The sequence below is a fragment of the Mobula birostris genome, chromosome 4 (genome assembly GCF_030028105.1).
Source record: "Mobula birostris isolate sMobBir1 chromosome 4, sMobBir1.hap1, whole genome shotgun sequence".
In the NCBI taxonomy this organism is placed as follows: Eukaryota; Metazoa; Chordata; class Chondrichthyes; order Myliobatiformes; family Myliobatidae; genus Mobula; species Mobula birostris.
Genome location: NC_092373.1, coordinates 119668083 through 119684329, shown reverse-complemented (window position 1 = coordinate 119684329; position 16247 = coordinate 119668083). Strand labels below are relative to the sequence as shown.

Here is a 16247-nt window from a genome sequence, read left to right as displayed (position 1 = left end):
AGGGTTCACCCTCTTGAAAGCTGTTGTGATGTCAGCCTCCAAGACAGAGATCACAGGATCACCAAGTGCTGCAGGGATTCGCACAGGTGTAGTTTTATTCGTCCTTTCAAGCATGCATAAAAGGCAATAAGCTCATCTGAGAGTGAAGCATCACAGCCATTCATGATCAAGAACAAGAGAAAATCTGCAGGTGCTGGAAATCAAAGAAATACACACAAATTGCTGGAGGAACTCAGCAGGCCAGGCAGCGTCTATGGAAAAGAGTAAACAGACAATGTCTCGGCCTGAAATGTCGACTGTTTCCTCTTTTCCTTAGATGCTACCTGGCCTGCTGAGCAGTGTTCCCTCTAATTTGTAATGAATAGTGCACACAAAAATCTTGTGCTGTGCAATTTTTTGCCCAGTGACAGCAATGTGGATGCACTGAATTTTATATAGAGGTGTTCATTTCAACAGCTAACAAAATACTGTCAATAAGAATTTTGATCTCCTCTGGGTTTGATCATTTTCGCTCTCATTCATCTGCACTCTCAAAAGATATGTAGCAGGCCTGTAGAGGGTAACAAAGGATTTTCTTGCTGGAGCTTTTGCACACCATCTAGATATGATTTGCTTGCTAAATGACACTTTTTAAAAAGTCAAGTTTCCAATTATCGCTCCATTTCTTCCCACTCGCAAATTCTCCGGCAATCTTTGCATTGCAGCAATACATGCAGGTATCACCAATTTCTGTATTGTACATAAATATTTCTCATAACTTCACGTTCCTGACCTCATGAGCTTTTGGTGTAGCAGTTTCTGCTGTTTCATTAAGCCATTCTGCTGTAATGAACTAGCAGTTCTTTTCGCTTCATGCCCTTTGCTTCTTTGGAATTTGACATAGTGAATCAATAATTTCTTCAATAAAAACAGTATAAATAAGTCAATTCTAAAATCTGCAAACAAAGCGTCGCAAACTCCACATTGTCAATGCCATCTGCATCAGAAACCGGAAAAAGAAATGTGATTGTGTACGATTGTGAAATAAACTTAACACGTCATCGAGGTAGAGGGAGACAAACTTTTGTGTGCAGTTTAAGTTCCTTTGTGTGCTAGTAGCAAAAGATGTGTGTGTGCACACACCTTAGAGGGAACACTGATAATGAGTTCCTCCAACATTTGTGTTCGGCATTCATGATAGTGTGGATTTGGCTTGTAGGAAGTAATGGCATGCAAACCCTGCCAGAGCTGAAGTGCATCTGACTCCATCCCTAACTTTAATTAGAATGGTTAATCGCTCTTAAAATAGCCTTTCATAGGTCGTCCTGTCCTGATGAAGGGTCTCGGCCCAAAACGTCGACTGTACCTCTTCCTATAGATGCTGCCTGGCCTGCTGCATTCACCAGCAGTTTTTATGTGTGTTGCTTGAAATTCCAGCATCTGCAGATTTCCTCGTGTTTTCATAGGTCATACCTGGACTTTTTGTATATTTCTATATCACCAGTCTTGAATGCCGCAGATCGTGCCCTCAGCAGACGATGAATTTCCTGGTTCATCCATGGCTTTTGGTTTGGATATGTCCAGTATGTTCTCGAAGGCACACGTTTATCCACGCAGGTCTTGATAAAGTTGGTGACAACCGTGGCGTTTTCATTCAGATTCAAAGGTGAATCCCTGAAAAATGTGCAGTCTACTGACTCAAAGCAGTCCTGTAAGTGCTCCTCTGACCATTACCTTCTTGGTACTCAACACTGGTGCTGCAGCATTTAGTCTCTGCCTGTACACAGAGGTAGAAGTAGGTGATTGGACTTACCAAAGTAAGGCTGTGGGATGTCACAGTAAGCTTCCTTAATGGTGGTATAACAGTAATCAAGTATGCTCCTCTGGTCCCATGGGTGATATGTTGGTGACAGTTGTTCAGAGGACTTTTTCAAGCTAGCCTAGTTGAAATCCCCCACAATGATAGGGAAGGCATCGGGCTGCATTGTTTTGCGGCTGCTGAGCACAGTGCTCAGCTTCTCCAGTGCTTGCCTGAAGTTGGCCAGAGATGGAATGTTACCACTACCAGGATGATGACAGACAACTTCCTCGACAGATAGAATGGTCGGCACTTGATTGCTAGATGTTCCAGGTCGGGTGAGTATGATTGAGACAGAACCGCCATATCTGTTAACCATGAAGCATACTCCATCACCTCTACCTATAAAAGACTCAATTGCTCTGTCTTTGTAGTAGATGGTGAAGCTCTCAGGCTGCAGCTCTGCATCCAAAATGGTGGGGGATAGCCATGTTTCCTTGAAGCAAAGTACACAGCAGTCCCTGATGTCCCTTGGACTGCAATCTTGCTCCGAAGTCTTCAATTTTATTTTTCAGACAATGTACGTTTGTCAGCAGTGGGAGGGTCTAAGTGCTTTGCTTTATAAGCGTTCCTGCAGACCAGCACGCCTTCCATGCTTTTTCTTTAAGGTGAATTGCACTCGCGAGCTGAGTCTGCCATCTGGAGTCCACTAATTTTGAAGATAAATAGATGTTTTTAAATGCCTTACATGATGTTGCTTCCTGAAGCACCCATGGTGTGTGACTGTGGATTTCAGCTGTAGTAGTCCCAAACAGGAATATACGATGATTCCCGGTGGAGCTGCACACAATCAGTCGCTCCTTAATGGTGCCATCATTGCTTGACAATGAATATCTGAAACCATGTGCAAGAATGCTACGTGTGTGTGGATGGTTTGGTAGTGCTTTTAAATAATCTTTAATTGACTGATCACACATGCTAGCCATATATCTTAAGACCAGGAACTGTCTCTGAAATAAGTTTTGCCTTTTTTCCCCTGTGTACATTCAGTCTTGTAGTCAATAATGCACACTAATTGCCTTATTTATAGGTGACTTGTCTCGACACAGAATATGGGCCCGGCTGTTAAAAAGTGACGTATATATAAATGGTTAATATATTCATACTATGCTCCTTTCTGTGGGTCAATACTGGTGTCGAGCTATTTCATTTTTAAATTTGTCAATTCACAGAAATAGAGTAAATACAGCTATAGGGTCACGGGGTGGAGAAACGTCCCTGGGAGGTGTAAGATGCTCCCGCAGGTCAGCCCTGGGCAAGGTGTAGTGCCTGCTTAGCCCCCCCCCCCACCCAATCAGGGTCACGTGAAGCCATGGGAACTGGTGGTGGACGGTCCTACAAGCAGCTGGTGCATTTCACAGGTCCTGGTTATGCAACCACTGACGCCAAGCAGACAATCTCTGAAGAGTATTGATAATGGCTGGGGTCACCTGTCTTGCAAGGACACTGCCCAGAAGAAGGCAATGGCAAACCATTTCTGTGGAAAGGTTTGCCAAGAACAATCATGGTCATGCTAAGACCATGGTCGCCTCCATCATATGACATAAGTATATAACGAATGAACAGCATAGCAATGCATGACTAGTTATATAAAATGGTTATTTGAAAAAGTTTGCTTTTTGGAAATACTTATGTTAAACTACTTTAGATCTTTAATATGGGCTACTGTGTGGTTTTGAAATTTCACATTTACTAGAAGCTACTCTCAGGCGGGAAGGAAATAAGTTCTTTGACAATTAAATCTGCAGCAAAATATTTGGGTTCGAAACCAATGCCGCTTCCAAACTTCATGTCATTACTAAAGGACAGCAAGAAACCAGCATTACCAGCAAAATTCGATTGGCGGGACAAGAACGTTGTTAACCCTGTGCGGAATCAAGAATCAGTAAGTTTCTCTTCACCTTTAAGTCTGCAGCACCGTATCCAGGTTTATACACTCATGACTGCGTGGCCAGACTCTGATCAAACTCCCCAACACTACGTTTTCAGATGACACCACGATAGAGGGCCAGATCTCAAATAGTGCTGAGTCAGAGCGCAGGAACAAGATAGAAGGCTTAGTGGCATGGTATGCTGCAACAACTTTTCCCTCAACGTCAGTAAAACAAAAGAGTTGGTTCTTGATGTCAGGAAAGTGGGTGGGGTGGTGCACACATTCCTGTTTATATGAGTGGCGATGAAGTGAGAGGTTTAAAGCTTCAAGTTCCTGGAAGTAAACACCACCCATAGCCTGTCTAGGTCTACCATATAGATGCCATGGCTAAGAAAGCACACTGGGACCTCTACCAGGATGCTATAGAAAAATTGGCAAGTCCTCTTTGACCCACACCAATGTTTATTGATGCACCACTGAAAGCGTCCTGTCTGGATGCATCACGGCTGTGCCCAAGAGAACAAGAAACTGCAGAGAGTTGGGGACAAAGCTCAGCACATTGTGGAAATGAATCTCCTCTGCATGGAGTCTGTCTACCTTTCTTGCTACCTTGGTAAAGTAGCCAACATAAAAACCTCACCCATCCAGACATTCTTTCTTCTCTATTCACACATCAAGCAGGAGATACAAAAGCCTTGAAAGCACATTACACCAGGCTCAAGGACAGCTTCTAATAAGACTATTGAATGGTTTCCTCGTACAAGAAGATGGACTTTTGTCCTCATAATGCCCTTGCACTCGATTGTCAGCACTTTCCCTGTAATTGTAACACCTTATTCTGCATTCTGTTATTGATTTCCTTCCTATTACCTCAGTGCAATATTATAATGAAATTATCTGTTTGGATGGCATGCAGAGCAAATGCTTTTCACTGTAACTCTGTGTAGGTGATAATAATAACCAATTTACCAATTAATGCTAGCTAGCACTTTATGTAATGAAAGAGTTTTTGAAAAGGATACAATATATTTGTATAAGACATTGGTGAGGACTAATTTGGAGTATTGTGTGCAGTTTTGGTCACCTACCTGCAGGAAAGATGTAAATAAGGTTGAAAGAGTACAGAGAAAATTTGCAAGGATGTTGCCAGGTCTGGAGGACCTGAGTTATAAGGAAAGACTGAATAGGTTAGGGGTTTATTCCTTGGAACATAGAAGATTGAGAGGAGATTTGATAGAGGTATTCAAGGTTGTGAGGGGTATAGATAGAGTAAATGCCAGTAGGCTGTTTCCACTGAGGTTGAGCATGACTACAACAGTTTAAGGGAAACATGATCATGAAAGCATGGAACAAGCTGCCAGTGCAAGTGGTGCATGCGAGTTTGATTTCAATGTTTAAGAGAAGGTTGGAATGGTACATGGTTGGTAGGGGTATGGAGGGTTACGGTCCGGGCGCAGCGCAATAAGAGTAAGCAGTTTAAATGGCTTGTCATGGACTAGATGGGCTGAAGGGCCTGTTTCTGTGCTGTACTTTTCTATGACAGATGAGGGCAGGGTGGTGGCCATCGTTTGTATAGACTTCAGAAAGTTCTTTGACAGTGACCCACTTGGTAGGTTAGTCTGAGATCTCAGGAGAGCTAGCTAACTGGATTTATAATTGGCTCAATGTGGGAAGCAAAGGGTGATGGTGAAGGCTATTTCTCAGACTGGGGGCCTTGTTAGTAGTGAGTCACAGGGATCAGTGCTGTGGCCTTTATTGTTCATTGTTTATGTAAATGATTAGCTAGGTCAGATTGACAAATGACATTTCGATTCAGAAAAGTGCGAGGTGTTGCATTTTGGAAAGTCAAACCAAGGTAGAACTTAAACAGTGAATGATTGGCCCCTCAAGAGTGCTGTGGAAGAGAGAGATCAATATGCAAAACTTAGTTTCCTATACTACTGCAAATCATCTGAGCTGCAGTACTAGGTGTTTGAGATCACAACACCACAGAATTCTCAGTCGTATCTGTGGTGTATTTTGAAATGGCTGCAGAGAGAGATATAGAACATAGAACAGTACAGGAGCAGGCCAGGAGTCACAAAATTGTAATTATGATGGTGATTGACTTTACTGTTGAAGCAATAAGGCTGTGTTGGACTAACTTCTGATTATTTTGTGCTGTAGTGTGGAGGATGCTGGGCTTTCAGTGTGGTGGAGAGTATTGAATCTGCTCTCGCAATTAAAAGTGGACAACTAAAGACTCTGAGTGCACAAGAAGTCATAGATTGTTCTCACAAAGATGCTGGCTGTAATGGTGGATCGCCAGTCAGTGCTCTGAAGTGGCTAAACCAGGTTGGTAAAAAAAAATTTTCACATAGATTATTCACCAGTGTTCTTGTCGGACTGCCTTCAATAAATTTCTGAAACTGACAGAGAAGAAGATAATTCAGCTCATCCATTAGGTTGAGTGATGGTCTTTATGTGTACAGAATCATAACCAAACACTTCCAAAGCTATTTCCAATGCTCCTTCATCTTGTTCATACCACTGGCAGCTAAATCAATGGAAAGGTAATAATTTCCAGATTGTTACCTGAGGCGTGTACCAATTGGTACAGGGTTAATAAGATCAGAGAGTTAAATGCGTAGCTCAACAATTGGTGTGGCAAAAGTGGGAGTGAATTCATGAGACAACTGCACCAGTACTGAGGAAGGAAGAAGCTGTCCCGATGGGATGGGCTCCACCTGACCCATGCTGGGAACAGGGTCCTGGTGAATCGCGTAACTAAGGCAGTGGGTAGGGCTTTAGGATGAAACAGAAAGAGGCATGAGAAAGGAGCAGGCCAAAATTGATTGGAATGGAACACCAGCGGGGATGATAGCATGACCAGCAATAGCTGGAGTTTCTGGGAGCAATGCAGAAGCTGTGGGATAGATAGATCCTAAAGAAGAAGTATTCTAAAGGGAGAATGACATTACTGTGGCTGACAAGGGAAGTCAAAGAGTGGTGGTTCAACAGCTTGACAACGTATGGATAAAGTAAAACGGAGAGAGATGTTATTGAAGTTTCCAGAATAAAAAAAGACCAAAAAGTTTAGAAAGTGTTTGAAAGTTTAACTTCAGGCCATATGGGGACAAAATTGAAAAGAAAAGTGATGAATACTGGACTGAAAGTGTTATATTTAAATGTGTTTTATATATGAAGTAAGGTAAATGATCTTGTAGCACAGTTAGAAATTAGCAGGTATGACATTGTGGGCATTGAAAGAAGATCACTTCTGGGATCTTAACGTCCAAGGATACACATGGTGTCAAAAGGACCAGCAAGTGGGCAGAGGGGGTGTGGTGGCTTTGCAGGTAAAAAAATTTAATCAGATCCTTAGAAAGAAATGACGTAGGATCAGAAGATGTGGAATCCTTGTATGTAGAGTTAGGAAACTACAAGGGTAAAAAGACACTGATGGCAGTTACATACAGACCTCTGAACAGTAGCCAGGATGAGAGGTACAAATTATAATGGAGATAGAAAAGGCATGTAAAGAAGGCAGTGTTACAATGGGCATGGGGGATTTCATTATGCAGGTAGATTGGAAAAATCAGGTTGGTGCTGGGGCCAAAAGAGGTGCCCACCGCAACACGAGTGGTGAGGACCACAAAGGGAGGTGGAGGAGTGCCTACAGGACTGCTTTGAATTGGTGGACTGGGCAATATTCAGGGACTCATCTTTGAATCTGAATGAAAATGCCACAGTTATCACTGACTTCATTAAGACCTGTGTGGATGATACCAGACATATCTAAACCAGAGGCTGTGGATGAACCAAGAGATTTGCAGTATGCTGAGGGCTAGATCTGTGGCATTCAAGACTAGTGATCCAGAACTCTACTGGAAGTCCAGGTACCACCTATAGATGGTTATTTTAAGAGTGAGAAAGCAATTGAAGTTAGAGATGTCAGCTCTGCCAGAGATTGCAAGCCATTACCTCCTACGAGGTGAAAACTAACATTGTAAATGCTTCACTCCCAGATGAGCTCAATGCCTTTTATGAACACTTGGATAGAGAGAATAAAACTACACCTATGCAAATCCCTGAAGCATCTGGCAACCCTGTGATCTCTGTTTCAAAGGCCGATGTCAGAATGCCTTTCAAGAGGGTAAACCCTCGCAAGGTGTCAGGCCCCAATGGCGTACCTGGTATGCTGTGCCAACTAACTGGCAGGGCTGTTCAGAGACATCTTCAATCTCTCACCGTTACACTCAAGGGTTCTTAGCTGCTTCAGAAGGACATTAATCATACCAGTGCCCAAGAAAAACAGGGTGAGCTGCTTCAATAACTATCGCCCAGTTCCATTCCCATGTATTGTGATGAAATGCTTTGAGAGGGGTCATGGCTATAATGAGCTCCTGTCAAAGCAAGGACCTGGCCCCACTGCAATTTGTCAACCATCACGGTAGGTCTATAGTGGATGTAACTCACTGTCTCTCCACTTGGCTTGGACCACCTGAATAGCAGCTGTACCTATGTCAGGCTGTTGGTTTTGATTACAGCTGGGTATTCAACACTATGCTACCCTCGGTGCTAACTAACAAGCCTCAAAACCTGGGCCTCCCTCTGCATCTGGAACCTTGACTTCCTCATCGGGAGACCACAGTCGGTGCAGATCAGAAATACAACATCTCCTAGCTGGCTCAAGCCTCCCTTCCATTGAGGACATCTTCAAAGGTGGCGTTGTTCATGAAGGATCCTTGCCATCCAGGACATGCCCCCTCTCATTCCAACCATCAGGAAGGAGGTGCAGGAGCCTGAAGACACACACTCAATGTTTTAAGAACACTTTCTTCCCCTCTGCCATCGGATATCTGAAAGGTGCATGAATCCATGAACACTGCCTCATTATTCCTCTTCTGCACGATTAATTTATCTACTTTTGTAGCTAATAGTAATTTCTACGTGTTGCACTGTCCTGCTGCTGCAGAACAACGAACTTTGTGACTTAGGTCAGTGAGAATAACCTGATTGTGATTCTGAACTCCCATGATATTTTTAGCTTCAAAAGTCCAATGTACATACGTTCATTCTTACAAGTGGCCGAACTAGTGTCCTTCCTCTCTTCACTTCTACTGTTTTTTTTTGTTGTCAATCTATGCCTTTCAATTCAATACTGTGGAGGTACAATTACCATGTCGAGTGATTGTTGTGTATTTTCTCACTTGAAGGACAGAATCAGAGGCTGTAAAAATAGATAGCATTTGTTACCCAGGTTACTCTTACCTTGTACTTCTGTCTTATAACCTAAAAATGCAATTTTAGATATTATAAGTCAGAAGTATGGGGTAATGTGAAATGAAATTGTACTGAACATGCAGCTGATAGTGTTCTATGTATTTAAGATTATTTCACAGGTCAGATGCCAAATTAATCTGCATGCACAGTTTTAGTATGTGAGATGAAACCAGTGTAATTCCACATATTGACAGTGAGAATATGTAAACTCTGCACAGATACCACCCAATGTTGGGATCGAACTCTGATCCCTGGAGATGTGACATAGTAGCATTAACGGTATTGCTAATGTGCTGCCCTCCTTGATTATTTTAATAGTCTTGGGATATATTTAATATAGCCTGATGGTTTATTCTATTCAGTTATACTTCCTGTCTTTTTGCTGTGTTTATCCCATCCAATTCTCCTGCATTTACTGAAGGAGATTGATTTTCTGGCTAAGTTATAATGGAAGAGCGAGAGCGAAACAAAAATGTTTTGTGTACATATGTGCGGCTTCTGTTGGTTCATAGCATCCAGGGATGCCCAGTTTTGAACAAACACTTTGGTTGTGAATCTGCCCCAATTTGCACAAATGTAATGTCACAGCATCCAATGAATGGTGTCTTCATTGTAAGGGTGGGATATTGTCTCTGAAATGACCATACACACTGCAGTAGGACATTTATTGTTGTGATGAGAGTGTGGAATGTTTAAAAGGACGATGCGGGAATATACTGTATGTAGGGTATGTGGATCTGGAGTCGTGAAGTAGAAGGATGTCAGAGGCGGAGGCGTTGGATATTCGAGCTGCAAACATCATCAGACGGAGGGGTGGGGGGGAATGGGATATTCAAAACTGATTGTGGCAGGCTATATGTGGGGCAGGGGCAGTCAGCGATGCAGCTGGGTGCAAGAACAGACACACAGTTGGCTTGTGATCCTACTTGGAGGTTGGCAGACTGTTGGATTCATGAACCTCAAAAGGTGATCAACGTGCAGAATTTTAGAGGATCGACCTGCGTCAAGATCAACACCTCAGACTCTCCCTGCAAGCCAGCAGATCTATGCCTAAGACTTCCTTTGGTGTGAATGGCTTTCTATTTATAGGCCACCCATATGTTACGTGTGTTACAGCACCACATGACTTCACTCCACATATCGATGGTCTTCTTTCCTGTGCACGTCATGGCCATGGTCAGATCTCCATGCTCACGTAGGTTTGGTGCTAGATAACATTCATTTGCTCGGCACATGAAAATTTTGCATTACTTGAAATAAATTTTAATTCCATCAGGTTGAACTAGCAGCCCTGAACCCTGTTGGTTCTGTTCCCTGACTAGTACACTTGTATTTTTGGTTACAGAGTAAAGCACGGCTGATGGAAGAGTCTGTTTATCCCTTCACTGCAAAGACTGGGATATGCCATTACTTTCCAAAGTCCACATTTGGTGTTTCAATCAGGAACTATAGGGCATACAGCTTCAGGTAATCCTTATTTGTTGTAGTTCATTGGGTCTTGCAATTTGAAATGATTGGTATTGAGTACTATTACTTCTTTACTGTCAATCTGATACTGCAAAGTTTATGGTGAAGGAAACACCATAAATATGACCAAACAGTTCCACTGCCTCACTGCCTTCCTCTGTACTTTCAACAATGCCATCAAAGAGACATATTGAATAGATTCTGGATAAGGAAAGCTTTATTTATTTATTTTTATTTATTGTGATACAGCTCGGAATAGGCCCTTCCGGCCCTTTGAGTCGTGCAGTCCAGCAACCCCCAATTCAACCCCAGCTTCATCATGGGACAATTTACAACGACTAATTAAACTACCAACTGGTACGTCTTTGCACTGTGGGAGGAAACCTATGCGGTCGTGAGGAGAATGTACAAACTCCTTACAGGCAGTGGTGGGAATTGAACCCGGGTCACTGGTACTGTAAAGTGTTGTACTAACCACTTTAAAATCTAAGCATTCGTCATTCACTGTAACCCAGTGTGTAGCTCTGGCAAACCCTAAAATTGTCATATATTAAGGATGACTGCCCTTTAGCTAAATTGAACAGTAGACTACATGAATGTTATTGTATGCCTGTATGATCATACAGATTCAGCCACATAAAATTGTTATCTTTCCAGTATGGAAGACTTTCTAGATCTCATACTCCATCTCTGTATTTTACTGTTGCTTTTGTCATAGGCTGCGATGCTTCTATGGTATGTGTACAGCATCAAAAACTTTTCCTAAAAAGTTTCACAATTTAACATATTTACTAATCAGCAAATCACCTTCTGCCATTTACTCATCCTGCCCAAGTGGCTAAGTCCATGGGTGCTCATATTCTGTTCCATCTGCCACATTCTTACACAACTTAATCTGTCTGTGATCCTTTGCTAGTTCTTTGAATTGTCCTTGTGTCTGACTTTTTACCTAGCTTTGCATCTTCAGTAAACTCTACTATAATACATTCCTGTGACAGGAGAAGATTGCATTTAATGTAAATGGATGTGGTCTAAGGACTAAACCATCTGGTTCTCCAAAAGACATCCACTGCAGCTCAAAAATATCTCCTCCAAAAATAGGAGGAAATGATGAGCCGTTGACCTTGTTCTCGTCATGCATGTTATTGGAGACATTGCATTCATCTCAAATAAAGTAAGTAATTACTGAAGTTCGTAGAGTCATACAACACAGAAGTGGGACCTACGGCCTACCATATCTACCGTATGATAACCTTTTTGCCCACCACACCAATCCCATTTAGGTATTTATCCATTGTTGGATCGCGTGTGCCCTTGGTCCCATTCAAACAAGCTCTGATTTTCAGTGCTGAGTTCACTTTGTAGTTTTTAAATACTTGAAGTTTAGTTTTTATAAAAATTGCATCAAAAAAGTACATTCAGCAAATTCATCAGTTCACTTCCCTATTACCTCTGTTAACAATATACAATGATGTCTGAGAGGAATCACTAAGTAGCTGGGAATGTCCTGGTTTAGATAAAAATTATCCGTGCAATAGCAATGAATGTACTTCATTCTAATCATTTATTGGTTTACTCCAGCTATCTTTCATCGATTTCCCAAAATATCTCAGAAACTTTGAAAATATTTAAAATGTAATACAATGTGTAATCAATCCTCGAAGCTTAACCCTTGAGATTCAACGGTCTATGACAAAATCTAGAACTCCATGCGTTGAAGCATAACCCTCAGCTTTCTAATCACAAAAAGGACAAATCCAGTCTGACTAATTGCCACCCCGTCCGACAAAGTGTTCGAACATGTTGCTGACACTATTTATCACATGACCTCTACATCTCCAATAACCTTCTCACTAATGGTCAGGTTGGATTTCCTCAGACCACATCACAATCTCAAACATGAACAAATAAGCTGAATTTCAAAGGCAGGGTTAAAATGACTGCCCTTGACATCAAAGCAACATTTGACCATGAGCCTAGTTAAACTAAAGAAAGTGGCTGGAGTTAAACCTCACAAAAAGGGTGTTGGTTGTTGTTGGTAGATGTCAGTTATCAGTGCTGGACTTTCTCAGTGTGATGTTGGGGCCAACCTTATTCCTGAAAATCAACCATAAAGGTAGATCCTAGAGATTTCATATCTATTAACTTCAGTTTTACCAGGCTCCTTAGTCCCATACTTAGTCAAATGTTTCCTTGAACACCTAAATAAATCCAGCCTACATTCATTGATAAGGAAAACTGCATTCAGCATGGAGAAATCTCAAGCTGGTGCCCACCAGCCCATCATGAAATGGAGCATTTGTTGTTTCATGAAAGGACAAGTCACCCCTCCTTGAAATATTCCTGCTCCTGTATCAGGCTCTTCTTCAATGTCATTACCAATCACAATCTTGAGCAGCCATCATCACCATCATTATTAGGTGCCATGTCAATGACATGGGTGATCATGGTCGTTCCATGACCATGATTGTTCTTGGCAAAGTTTTCCTCAGAAGTGGTATGCCATTGCCACCTTCTGGGCAGTGTCTTTACAAGACGGGTGACTCCAGCCATTGTCAATACATGTCAGAGATTGACTGTCTAGCATCAGTGGTTGCATAACCAGGATGTGTATGAGCAGCTGGTGCATATCACAACCATCCACCACTTGCTCCCATGGCTTCACATGATCCTGGTTGTGGGGGTGGGGGGGTGCTGGGGAGGCTAAGCAGATGCTACACTTTGCCCAAGGGTGACCTGCAGCCTAGTGGAGGAAGGGAGCACCTTACATCTCCTTTGGTAGAGGTGTATCTCCACTGTGCTCCCAAAGAGATGGTTGAGCAGCCATCTTCCTGATAAAATGGTTAGCATTCCATTAACCATTCTATTATCTTCAGTGCACATTGCCAAAATTGTATATACACACATACACGTCAATCTCTTTGGACCTACCTGGTTCTACTTTTTCATCATTTTCAGTGGATGACATCATGTCTGCCAAGATTGAAATTCGATTACCGTAGTTTTGACCATTCACTTAACACACTAATATCTCTCCATTATGTTTCTGTTTACACAGTTATGCCCTCTGTATCAACACTATGTTGTGGAAATCTGGCTTTCTTCACTGTTGCACATTTTTTACTACCACAGTGAACAGTCCAATATGGATTCTAGCAGGATGTCACAACCCACTGATTGGATTCTGCCAATTCAAGTACTTGGTTGTTATCACTACTTCCTGTATTCCACTTGCCAGGAAAATAATTTGCCTCCAGTTTTATTAGTTTCAAAGTTGGCTCTTAGGTCAGACTTGAAAAATGCTTTCTAGAATTCCACATAAAGAATAGGAAAATTACGTCGCATCCGGAGTTTCTCCAGTTAGCGGATGATTTCCCTCCACGCCTCTCTGAGGTAGTGGGGAACCGTGTACGAGGCAATTTACACCAGTGGTTTTGCCATTGCCTTCTGCCGGGTGAGTTTCCAAAGAGATCACCAGCTTGTATCCCAGCACGAAAAGCGTGCAGGGGAGCTGGCTGGATTCGAACTCAGAACCTTTCAGCCCAAAGTCCAGCACTGATGCACTACACCACCAGCCGGGTCTACATGAATAATAACCACAGATATTCCTTTCTCTGGCACTTCTGAAATCTCATCAAAAAAGACAGCCATCTTCATCAGACTTTGACCTAACCTTTACAAACCCATGGTGTATTGGGTGTATTTCATGGTGTAAAGTTTATAATTCTAACCAATGGTAATTTCCCCTTGTGTGATTTCTATTTTTATGTTCTCATTCACATGTTATATGCTTGATATTTGTGTCTTTGTCATTTTTTTCTTGCATTTTTCTATTTTATTTTTTGATTACACTATAACAAAATTTGGGATTTTTCCCCAGAAAATAAGCTTTGCAAATAGGACATGAAAAATGAAAAATATAAGATAAAAACAGAAAATACCGGAAAAAAAAACTGCTCAGCAGCTCAGGCCACATCTGTGGGAAGAGAAAGGGAGAAATTGAAATTGGCGTTTATCCTAGAGCTACCTCACCAATCAGATGGATTATGGTTTGTTTGTTTGTTAATTGAACCAGTTTGGTCGATTCAAGAACAACATTGAGATTTGTGTCCAAAGTGGAACACAGTTGAACGTGTCCTTGTTAGGACATAACATTAAAATTAGTTCTGCCCATTGAAATTGGAGCCCTTGTGTCCTATGATGACCTGATCAATGTTTATCCTGTAGCTTCCACCAATCAAAATTCCTAAAAATATATCGTTGAAATGCTGTGGATGTCAAATTTACTCTCGTGCAGATACAATGAGGAGGAACTGATGCAGAAGCTATTGGAATGGGGACCTTTGGTGGCCATTGTAGATGCAGTCAGTTGGCAGGATTATCTAGGTGGCATTATACAGCACCACTGCTCTCATGAAGAACCAAATCATGCAGTAGTTATCACTGGTTATGACAAAACAGGTAAGCGAAATGAATAAGTGTAATTATTTTCCTGTTAGTTTAACTCTATATGCTAAATAAGAAGCAGCACTTCGTCCCTTTTCACAAAATTACTGTTCTTAAAATTCAGTAGAATTTTTCTAAAACTCTGCTTAATGTTTAAAGAATGTGTATATCATTCTGCTCTTTCTCCTGACCTTCATTTTATAATCCCTTAACATTTTGACTGAAGTAACATGGTCCTACTTGGATCAAGTTCCCAATTCTTTTCTATTTGTTTCTGATGGATTTATTTATTCTGTATACCATACGTGTATGGGGTGCCCAGGGAGGGGTAGCACCTCTGGTGAAGGGGCTTGTCGTGTCCATTCTCAGGCAGCTCACTTGCCTTTGGTCCTCACCAGACGCTCAGCTCTCAAGTAGTGGCTCCAAGTAGTTGTTTGCTTGTGGCAGCGGGCACACCCCAGTACACCGCTTTGACAAGCGGACTAAAGCAACTGAGAGTAGCCTCAGACCCCAGTGAGATAGGGGCATGCCTGTCCTAGCGCATGAAGTCAGCTCCAGTGGACTGGCAGATGGGATCGTCTGAGAGATCCAATGGCTAGGAAGGCAGTACTACAACGCTCCTTGGAGCGCGAGAGCCATGACAAGGCACAGAAGGTCATTCACTGCAACCAAGAAAGATCCCAGTTTGTGACGCTTGTTCATACCACTGGATCCAGACTTCTGAGATTGCAAGAGTGGAACTGCCCCACTGCAACAGCTTTTCCACTTCAAAAACCCTCCCGCACTGGTTTCCTGTCATCGTCGGACACAATGGACAGCCACCATACCGTACGTTATGTTTTTTTTTGCAGAGGTAAAGTGATTTAGGTCCTTTCTAATCAACACAGTTGTCCTTTTTAATTCTTTAAAGTTATTTTGTTATTAACTTAAAAACCTGATGCTTTACATGTCTTTAACTTAAAAGCAAACATAATTTCTTATTCATCATTATTTTGATTTATATTTTACATTACTTTGTGACTGAAATTTGTTTCCTACAACTGAATATGCACTGTTTTCCTAATGAATGACAAATTTTGATCACACTATACCTTCAACTTAACAATTTCTCTTTACCTGTAATACAGCTTAGCATCCCATTATTAAACTTAATATCCAATTTTCAAGTAGCCAACTTGAAAGCATCTAAAATTAACCAAGCACGTTCTAAGAATAAATACATCTAACAACACACATCAAAGTTGCTGGTGAACGCAGCAGGCCAGGCAGCATCTCTAGGAAGAGGAACAGTCGACGTTTCAGGCCGAGACCCTTCAATACCTCTAATTATTTTTGTAACATAGAATCACTGATAGCGAG

The 16247-nt window shown here is 41.8% G+C and overlaps 1 protein-coding gene across 2 annotated transcripts in view; it reads left to right on the top strand.

Moving 5' to 3' along the window:
• The window catches only part of ctso (cathepsin O), a 48900-nt gene that overhangs the window by 15324 nt on the left and 17329 nt on the right, over positions 1–16247 (top strand). For both annotated transcript variants that reach the window (XR_011885594.1, XM_072254696.1), the window contains exons 3-6: positions 3586–3722; positions 5877–6044; positions 10321–10442; positions 14740–14903. Coding sequence is in view for 1 of the 2 variants with exons in the window: in XM_072254696.1 (XP_072110797.1) it covers positions 3586–3722; positions 5877–6044; positions 10321–10442; positions 14740–14903 (591 nt within the window). In the remaining variant the exon portion in view is untranslated. The remainder of the gene's footprint in view (positions 1–3585; positions 3723–5876; positions 6045–10320; positions 10443–14739; positions 14904–16247) is intronic.